Consider the following 10,229-nt stretch of genomic DNA (forward strand, 5'->3'; position numbering starts at 1 on the left):
TGGTCGGTGGGTTTGGGTAGTCGTGTCTCTAACGCGACACTTTTTAAATAAACATATTACTTTTAATAGACAAAGACAAAAACTGGGGTCCTGATTTGGCCTATATGGTCCGCTGAACCCAAAAAGCAACAACTAACTAACTAACTAACTAACTAAAGACAAAAACTATGTGATCTGATTTTGAATGTGAATGTGAATGTTTTTGGCAGAGGATGTAAATGATTCCATGTGTGTGTACATCTTCTCTGAGTATCATTCAAGACATACCTGACACAGGAGGAGTCAGCCACAGCGCAATCTGCAAGAGTAAAATAGATATCATTTGTTCAACAGAGTTGTGTTTGAGAGTCCTTTGCAAGTTGCAAACACATACTGTCCGCAAAATACCGATACGTTTGTTAACAGAAAGAAATGAAGTGGATCGCACATAACGTAAATTGATCTATTCAACATAACTAATGTGAGAGAGACCACCCGTGTGATTAATAAAGAATACTACATGGCTTGCAGTGAAATCCTAGGTTCACATGAAATATTTGCAATATTGCATTGGAGCAAAAGCGAGCTTAAACAGAAAAGTATCTGGCTGTGTGCTACCAGGTTTCAAACGTAGCTTTTGCAAAGATTAGAAAGCTAAACGTTTCATTCGCTTGGGACTTTCCCAACAAGCGGCTGACACATTCGATCAAGCTAAGTTCTCGTCAAGCCTATCAACGTGTACATGAAAATTAAGAACTGAATAAAGACAATTTCAATCAAACATTGTTACATCAGTACAGTAATGTTGCTCAATATTTGGCTACATGATTTCCATGTGTGTATAGGAAATCCCGACAGATATTTATGACACTTTATTTGACAAAATCCATCGACTTGTTTTCGATTAATGTCCTTAACAACGTCCTATCGGGCTTTGAACAAAATTAGGCGGAACTGTAGCCACCTCACTTTCAATCAAAGTAATTGAAACTCTGTTCAAACAGGTCTTGATCTGGTCCGGACTATTATAAAATCGTATTTCAGCTTGAAGGTTATGAACTAATTAATCGACTTGTTCTTTGAGATTTAAAAAAAAAATCATTGAATTCAAAATTGTAAAAACAGATTCAAAAATGTTTGCATTGTATTCTTTATCATTCCTAAATCCAAAAACATATATATTTCACGTAAACTCTAAACATGTGATGAAAATTAAAGAAAACGGTCACATCCCTCGAGGAGAGCAGCTCGACCCGCATTGCGCTGTTCGACAAAAGTCGCAAACCGACGTGGAAAGTGACGGTAGTTGTACTTGTGATAATCAGAAAGTGTTTCTTTTTTTCCTATTCATTTGTTGTTGAGCGAGAAAATAAACACACACACACACACACACACATACACTCAAACACATACACACACACACATACACACACATACACACACACACATTCACACACACACATACACACACACACACACACACATTCACACACAAACACACACATTCACACACACACACACACACACATTCACACAAACACAGTGTCACTCTGTGGCGCTTGAACATGTTCCTCACACGACCAAATCACACGTCCAGTTTACTGAGTCAAATGCTCCAAATAGCGTCTACGCATAACAGCCATATAGAATAACCATTTGAAAGTAGTTTTTGCCCAACTGAAGTTCTTGGAATGAATAAGTGACTCTCTGTCTATCTGTCTGACTATCTGTCAGTCTGTCATGCTGTCATGCTGTCTGTCTGTCTGTCTGTCTGTCTGTCTGTCTGTCTGTGCGTCTGTCTGTCTGTCTCTGTCTCTCTCTCTCTCTCTTCTTAAATACTAGTTTGAATGTTATTTGACTGTCTGCATTTTCTCGCATCTGTTGCGGTTTTTGCTTACTGACGAAAGTTGATGGCAAACATGGTATGGAACATTCGATTATCGCATCCACTGAGGCCAGAAGGACGTGAACCCTGTGGATTTCCTGTTAGATGTTGAGGTATTTTCATAAGGAGCCTTTCTGCAAAGCAGCTACAAAATTTTCCTTCACTTAAAACAATTAGGCACTATTCAATTATGTTCATTTGATCGTTTGTTAAGCAGGAAAATCGTGTGCAATCCGACACGGAGACTTTGTATTCTGTTATTATGTTGGGTGTGTCTTTCTTTTGTTCATGTTCGGCCCAATGAATGAGTGCGGGAGTGAGCGGGTGCATGAGTCATATGAGTATTAAGTGAATGCATCTTTTTTTGAAGCTGTGTGTGTGTGCATGCCAGGTTATGCTCTTTGTATTTCCTTCACGTTCATGTCGATCTCATCTTAAACTTCCTGAAAAAAACCTATCGTGGAAATCTAATCCTCTCTCTCTCTCTCTCTCTCTCTCTCTCTCTCTCTCTCTCTCTCTCTCTCTCTCTCTCTCTTTCTCTCTCTCTCTCTCTCTCTCTCTCTCCAATTGTTTTACGTGTGTATATATAATTATATGTATTTAAGATTAGAATAGTCCCTCTCTGGGCGAGGGCTGGTTGAAAAGAAGCTCGTTTATATTGCTTGTGCCACAACCCTCGTAAAATAAAATTTGATTTGATTTGATTTGATTTGATCTCTCTCGTTGGTCAGGTTTGAAGAATAGGTTTTGCCTAAAACCTTTTTCCTTTTGTAATAAAGTTCTGAGTCTGAGTCTGAGTCTGAGTTTGAGTCTCTCTCTCTCTCTCTCTCTCTCTCTCTCTCTCTCTCTCTCTCTCTCTCTCTCTCTCTCTCTCTCTCTCTCTCTCTCTCTCTCTCTCTCTCTCTCTCTCTCTCTCACATATACATGCTTAAAAAACAAACAATTCAGTCAATCTGTCGGCCGCAAACTATAAGATCAACACTATAATCCCGGGAATAATTATCACATGTATCAGGACTGGAACAGGCTTGGTAGTCAATGACCGCGACGGGTCGCGCTGCACGCTGCGAAACATGTGAACATAGAACCGAATTTCTTTTATAATATACGGTGTTAAAAAAAACTCTGATTTCCAAGCGATGTGGATGAGTTAAGCCCCAACCAATGAGTCAAACAATAACACGTCGTCTGCCAGTTTCAACCATCAATCGCAGAGAACACCGTTATCCTCGTCTCGATTCCAAGTCGATCGGAAAACACATAAATCTTCAAAACTTGAATAATGTGAAAATAAATAAACCGACTGAGTTCCGTCGAGGTTTGACTATGCCTGTCTACGTGTGTGCCTGTTGCTTCAATGATCTGTTCGAGTCAACTTGCCAGTTTACGGATCAGCAACACATTGGACGGTCATTGCAAGGGTAGCGAAACAAGAAGTGACATGGATTTGTTTTCCTGGTTGAATACAACAACTCGAAGTCCCTTAAGATACACACATTATAAACAGGACACATTTTTCTCATTATGTCAACTTTTTTTTTACTCAAACATGTTTTTGAAAAGGCGAATTAATTAGGTGTTCATTGAAACTACATAAACACAGTGCAAGAGTGCCCCTTGTCGAGGCCCCATGAGTTACTGGGTCACCGGGTATAAAAACAGTGCAAGAGTGCCCCTTGTCGAGGCCCCATGAGTTACTGGGTCACCGGGTATAAACACAGTGCAAGAGAGCCCCTTGTCGAGGCCCCATGAGTTACCAGGTCACCGGGTATAAACACAGTGCAAGAGAGCCCCTTGTCGAGGCCCCATGACTTACTGGGTCACCGGGTATAAACACAGTGCAAGAGTGCCCCTTGTCGAGGCCCCATGACTTACTAGGTCACCGGGTATAAAAACAGTGCAAGAGTGCCCCTTGTCGAGGCCCCATGAGTTACTGGGTCACCGGGTATAAACACAGTGCAAGAGTGCCCCTTGTCGAGGCCCCATGAGTTACTGGGTCACCGGGTATAAACACAGTGCAAGAGTGCCCCTTGTCGAGGCCCCATGAGTTACTGGGTCACCGGGTATAAACACAGTGCAAGAGTGCCCCTTGTCGAGGGTCACCGGGTAAGCACTTGGAATTATGTGTGACCACACTGCTGGCTGCATGCGGACTTCTATCATTGTGTTCGTGTGAATGTCGTGCAGAAAGTGGCTCCTGCATTTCGTGCAGAAAGTGGCTCCTGCATTTCGTGGATCTGTTTTTACATTCTCGAACCATATCACTTTGTCGGATATGCATGTATTGGGGCGATTTATATAGCGCTTGACGTTCTCTAAGCGCTTTACGTATTAATTTCTGCCGTGTGAGATGGAATGTTTTACTCAATATATCACGCATTCACATCGGCCAGTAAATCTCAAGCCAATTAAGGCGAATATTTACTTTTCACGGCCTATTATTCCAAGTCACACGGGTATTTGGTGGACATTTGTATCTATGCCTATACAATTTTGCCAGGAAAGACCCTTTTGTCAATCGTGGGATCTTTAACGTGCACACCCCAATGTAGTGTACACGAAGGGACCTCGGTTTTTCGTCTCATCCGAAAGACTAGCACTTGAACCCACAACCTAGGTTAGGAAAGGGGGGAGAAAATTGCTAACGCCCTGACCCAGGGTCGAACTCGCAACCTCTCGCTTCCGAGGCAAGTGCGTTTACCACTCGGCCACCCAGTCCTTGTGCTTTCACTCCTGATATACGAACTGGTTGGTTGGTTGGTTGGTTGGTTGGTTGGTTGGTTGGTTGGTTGGTTGGTTGGTTGGTTGGTTGGTTAGTTATTATTGTCTATCGTCTCTCCAGCTTTTCAACACTATTCGAGACCGATGCAAGTTTGTTTCCAGTTGACATGGTAACGTCCATGCTTAAAACTATTTACAATCAGGTCCATTACTGTAAAAGGAAGGTTATAAAACGTCATCCCTTTAACAATATACGAACTGAAAAGAAAATAAGATTTCATAGTAATGTGATCGATCTTGATGGAGTAAACTTAAATCAACCAGAACAGCTCAATCATCAGCTCATCTGTCTTTCTTCTCTTTAAGTAACAGTCATCAGATAAGGCGTGGCTTTCAGAAACTGCTGTTGTCACTGTCGCTTACGTCGGAAATGTCTATGTTTTTACATTTAGTCAAGTTTTGACTAAATGTTTTAACATAGAGGGGGAATCGAAACGAGGGTCGTGGTGTATGTGTGTGTGTGTGTGTATGTGTGTGTGTGCGTGCGTGCGTGCGTGCGTGTAGAGCGATTCAGACCAAACTACTGGGCCGATCTTTATGAAATTTTACATGAGAGTTCCTGGGATTGATATCCCCGAACGTTTTTCTCCTTTTTTCGATAAATGTCTTTGATGACGTCATATCCGGCTTTTCGTGAAAGCTGAGGCGGCACTGTCACGCTCTCATTTTTCAACCAAATTGGTTGAAATTTTGGTCAAGTAGTCTTCGACGAAGCCCGGACTACGGTATTGCATTTCAGAGTGATGGCTTAAAAATTAATTAATGACTTTGGTCATTAAAAATCTGAAAATTGTAAAAAAAAATAAAAACTTATAAAACGATCCAAATTTTTGTTTATCTTATTCTCCATTATTTTCTGATTCCAAAAACATATAAATATGTTATATTTGAATTAAAAACAAGCTCTGAAAATTAAAAATATAAAAATTATTATCAAAATTAAATTTTCCAAATCAATTTAAAAACACTTTCATCTTATTCCTTGTCGGTTCCTGATTCCAAAACCATATAGATATGATATGTTTGGATTAAAAACACGCTCAGAAAGTTAAAACGAAGAGAGGTATGGAAAAGCGTGCTATCCTTCTCAGCGCAACTACTAAACCGCTCTTCTTGTCAATTTCACTGCCTGAACGGTGGACTGACGATGCTACGAGTATACGGTCTTGCTGAAAAATTGCATTGCGTTCAGTTTCATTCTGTGAGTTCGACAGCTACTTGACTAAATGTTGTATTTTCGCCTTACGCGACTTGTTATGTGATATTATCACGAGCCAAAAGAAAAAATTCTGTTTGTTGCATTCAGACAATACAGTTTTATTGAATTGAATTGAATTGATTTGAAATGTTAATGATAACGAGAGCAATGGTACGGGACGTTGTCCTGGAACAATAGACATGTTCCCGGGTACGAACACACATGTTATCTACCCACATCTCGTCCTGATTGAATACAACTCTGCCTTCTTCGCGGTGTTTCTTCAAGTTCCTGAGAAAGTGAATGCGTTTTTCTACAATGTGTTTTAATGTTAACCAAACCAGTGTTTTTTCTGTCAATCTTGATAAAGTAAGATCGTGTTTTTATCTCAGCTGTTCCCATAGACCCGATAGCAATAAACATTCATTGTTTGGTATCAGTTCCACTGCGGTGCATTTAATTAAACACAAGTCACACGAATCAACTTAAAAAAGTGACGTTGACGCCGCTACCGGCGATGTCACCTTTGTCCGTAGACTCCGCTGAGTGCGCGATTCGGTTCTCACCTGTGGTGAGGTAAGAACGGTCATAAACGTAAAAACCCACTCGTGCAAAAAGCATGAGTGAGCGTTAGAGTTTCAGCCCAGGTCATGAACAAAGAATAATAACAAGTCGCGTAAGGCGAAAATACAATATTTAGTCAAGTAGCTGTCGAACTCACAGAATGAAACTGAACGCAATGCCATTTTTCAGCAAGACCGTATACTCGTAGCATCGTCAGTCCACCGCTCATGGCAAAGGCAGTGAAATTGACAAGAAGAGCGGGGTAGTAGTTGCGCTAAGAAGGATAGCACGCTTTTCTGTACCTCTCTTTGTTTTAACTTTCTGAGCGTGTTTTTAATCCAAACATATCATATCTATATGTTTTTGGAATCAGGAACCGACAAGGAATAAGATGAAAGTGTTTTTAAATTGATTTGGATAATAATTTTGATAATAATTTTTATATATTTAATTTTCAGAGCTTGTGTTTAATCCGAATATAACATATTTATACGTTTTTGGAATCAGCAAATGATGGAGAATAAGATAAACGTCAATTTGGATCGTTTTATAAATTGTTATTTTTTTTTACAATTTTCAGATTTTTAATGACCAAAGTCATTAATTAACTTTTAAGCCACCAAGCTGAAATGCAATACCGAAGTCCGGGCTTTGTCGAAGATTACTTGACCAAAATTTCAACCAATTTGGTTGAAAAATGAGGGCGTGACAGTGCCGCCTCAACTTTCACGAAAAGCCGGATATGACGTCATCAAAGACATTTATAAAAAAAATGAAAAAAACGTTCGGGGATATCATACCCAGGAACTCTCATGTCAAATTTCATAAAGATCGGTCCAGTAGTTTGGTCTGAATCGCTCTACACGCACGCACGCACGCACACACGCACACACATACACCACGACCCTCGTTTCGATTCCCCCTCGATGTTAAAATATTTAGTCAAAACTTGACTAAATATAAAAAGAAGAAGTTTTCACCAGGATAATTACTGATTGTCTTATATTCCCGTTTGTTGACGTGTCCTCACGCAAAAGGGGTCTTCTTTTGTTTAGATTCCTCCGTGAACACTTTTATATACATTTCTAATCGCACTCTTTAACCTTCATACAGAAATACTGGCTTTTTGTTAACACACTTCGCAATAAGAAACATGTATAAAACGATGTAACTTGACACTTTTCTTGCAACATTGAGGTTTGAGATGCGACGGAAAAAAAAACCAGGCATAACAAATAAATAAAACAAGTCGCGTAAGGCAAACATACTACATTTAGTCAATCTGTCGAACTCACAGAACGCATTGCATTTTTTCACCAAGACTAATCCCTGCAGTAAGGGGGGGATACAGACAGACAAGCACACAGGCAGACACACAGTCAGACAATCGGAGAGAGAGAGAGAGAGAGAGAGAGAGAGAGAGAGAGAGAGAGAGAGAGAGAGAGAGAGAGAGAGAGAGAGAGAGAGACAGACAAGACAGAGAGACAGAGAGAGAGACAGAGAGAAAGAGAAAGAGAGAAACAGAGACAGACAGAGAGAGAGACAAAGAGAGAGAGAGACAGAGAGAGAGACAGAGAGACAGACAGAAAGAGGCAGAGAGACAAAGAGAGAAAGAGAGACAGAGAGAGAGACAGAGAGACAGAAAAGACAGAGAGAGAGAAAGAGAGAGAGAGAGACAGAGAGAGAGAGACAGAGAGGGAGAGACAGAGACAGAGAGAGAGAAAGAGAGACAGAGAGAGAAAGAGAGAGAGAAAGAGAGAGATAAAGAGAGAAAGAGAGAGAGAGAGAGAGAGAGAGAGAAAGAGAAAGAGAGAATTGAATTGAATTGAATTGAACTTTATTTAACAAGGATTAAGATTTAAGGCTACGCCTTTTCTTACAATCTGTCCTTGGGACGCACAGACACACAATGATAAAATTGAAAAATTAAAAATTAAAAAGTTAAAAAGTTTACCAACAAAAGGAGGTCAGAGAGAGAGAGAGAGACAGAGAGACAGAGAGACAGAGACAGAGAGAGAGAGAGAGAGAGACATACATACATACAGACAGACAGACAGACACGACATTTGAGTGAGGTCATGTTTTAAATATACATCACAATACATTCTCCAACAACATCCTAGCTCGTACAAAACAATCTGTTTTTAGATATGGCCTCCAATAGCTTCTATCGCGAAATTTAGGGTGTCATAAGAGACTACTACTCAAAACATTAGCATTTAAAAAACTCGCCGGCTGTACATCACTTGATTGTCTAAATCGACTTCAATTACTTACCGGAATCAGCAGCAGTACCCACAGGTGTCCAGGTACACCCGGTCTCTCCATGTCAGGTGACAAATGGTGCTACTGATTTTGCATTCGGTTCGCAGCTGTGGGTCAGGTAAAATGGCAGAGCTGTTTTCAACACGGTAGTAAATTCCACAGATATCAGGCAAGAAGGTAACCAGACCTCGTTCAATGGACAACACCCTTTTCTGCTACCCCGCTGTTAGCTGCACTGACGTAGCTCCTGTGAGAAGGTGCAATATAAAATCCTGTCAAACTATTTCCTCTATGAAACATGCAAACTAAGTATTGTACTCTTCTGGACCCGTATGCATGAGGAGGAAGTCAGAATAATGATATCGTGAGACATGTACAGTACATAAGATAGGACCATCCCTTGGTTTAAACACAACTTCACTTGAATAATGATATCGTGAGACATGTACAGTACATAAGATAGGACCATCCCTTGGTTTAAACACAACTTCACTTGAATAATGATATCGTGAGACATGTACAGTACATAAGATAGGACCATCCCTTGGTTTAAACACAACTTCACTTGAATAATGATATCGTGAGACATGTACAGTACATAAGATAGGACCATCCCTTGGTTTAAACACAACTTCACTTGAATAATGATATCGTGAGACATGTACAGTACATAAGATAGGACCATCCCTTGGTTTAAACACAACTTCACTTGAATAATGATATCGTGAGACATGTACAGTACATAAGATAGGACCATCCCTTGGTTTAAACACAACTTCACTTGAATAATGATATCGTGAGACATGTACAGTACATAAGATAGGACCATCCCTTGGTTTAAACACAACTTCACTTGAATAATGATATCGTGAGACATGTACAGTACATAAGATAGGACCATCCCTTGGTTTAAACACAACTTCACTTGAATAATGATATCGTGAGACATGTACAGTACATAAGATAGGACCATCCCTTGGTTTAAACACAACTTCACTTGAATAATGATATCGTGAGACATGTACAGTACATAAGATAGGACCATCCCTTGGTTTAAACACAACTTCACTTGAATAATGATATCGTGAGACATGTACAGTACATAAGATAGGACCATCCCTTGGTTTAAACACAACTTCACTTGAATAATGATATCGTGAGACATGTACAGTACATAAGATAGGACCATCCCTTGGTTTAAACACAACTTCACTTGAATAATGATATCGTGAGACATGTACAGTACCCGGCGAAAGAAGCGCAACTCATTCGCGCCCACTGATGCAAGTGATTTTTCGTCATGTTCAAAATGTCGTAAACTATGAACCAGATAAGGTACATCACAAAGGAAGACATATTCGTGGAGGATATTTTACTGGCTGTACGTAGGTGGTGGAGGTGGTGGTGGTGGTGGTGGTGGTGGTGGGGTGTGTTGAGGGAGGGAGCACTCAAGTTACAAGAAGGCAGCTAGGATTGATCTACATTTTTGCCTATTGTGTGCTGTTACACCTATACCCTTAAAAAAAAATAAAAATTAAGGATCACATTTTCAAACGC

The 10,229-nt window shown here is 40.2% G+C and overlaps 1 protein-coding gene across 2 annotated transcripts in view; it reads right to left on the bottom strand.

Moving 5' to 3' along the window:
- Positions 1-8,935, bottom strand: part of LOC138961377 (receptor-type tyrosine-protein phosphatase beta-like) — an 81,940-nt gene extending 73,005 nt beyond the window's left edge. Inside the window, exons 1-2 of one of the 2 annotated variants that reach the window (XM_070332990.1) lie at positions 8,685-8,921; positions 268-298 (exon numbers count right to left, since the gene is read on the bottom strand). In XM_070332990.1, the coding sequence (XP_070189091.1) occupies positions 268-298; positions 8,685-8,735 (82 nt within the window). In that variant the 5' untranslated portion in view covers positions 8,736-8,921. Of the gene's footprint in view, positions 1-267; positions 299-8,684 lie in introns of both variants that reach the window. The other variant, XM_070332991.1, reaches the window with a different exon arrangement.
- Positions 8,936-10,229: the final 1,294 nt, after the last annotated feature.

The sequence above is a fragment of the Littorina saxatilis genome, linkage group LG3 (genome assembly GCF_037325665.1).
Source record: "Littorina saxatilis isolate snail1 linkage group LG3, US_GU_Lsax_2.0, whole genome shotgun sequence".
NCBI lineage: Eukaryota > Metazoa > Mollusca > Gastropoda > Littorinimorpha > Littorinidae > Littorina > Littorina saxatilis.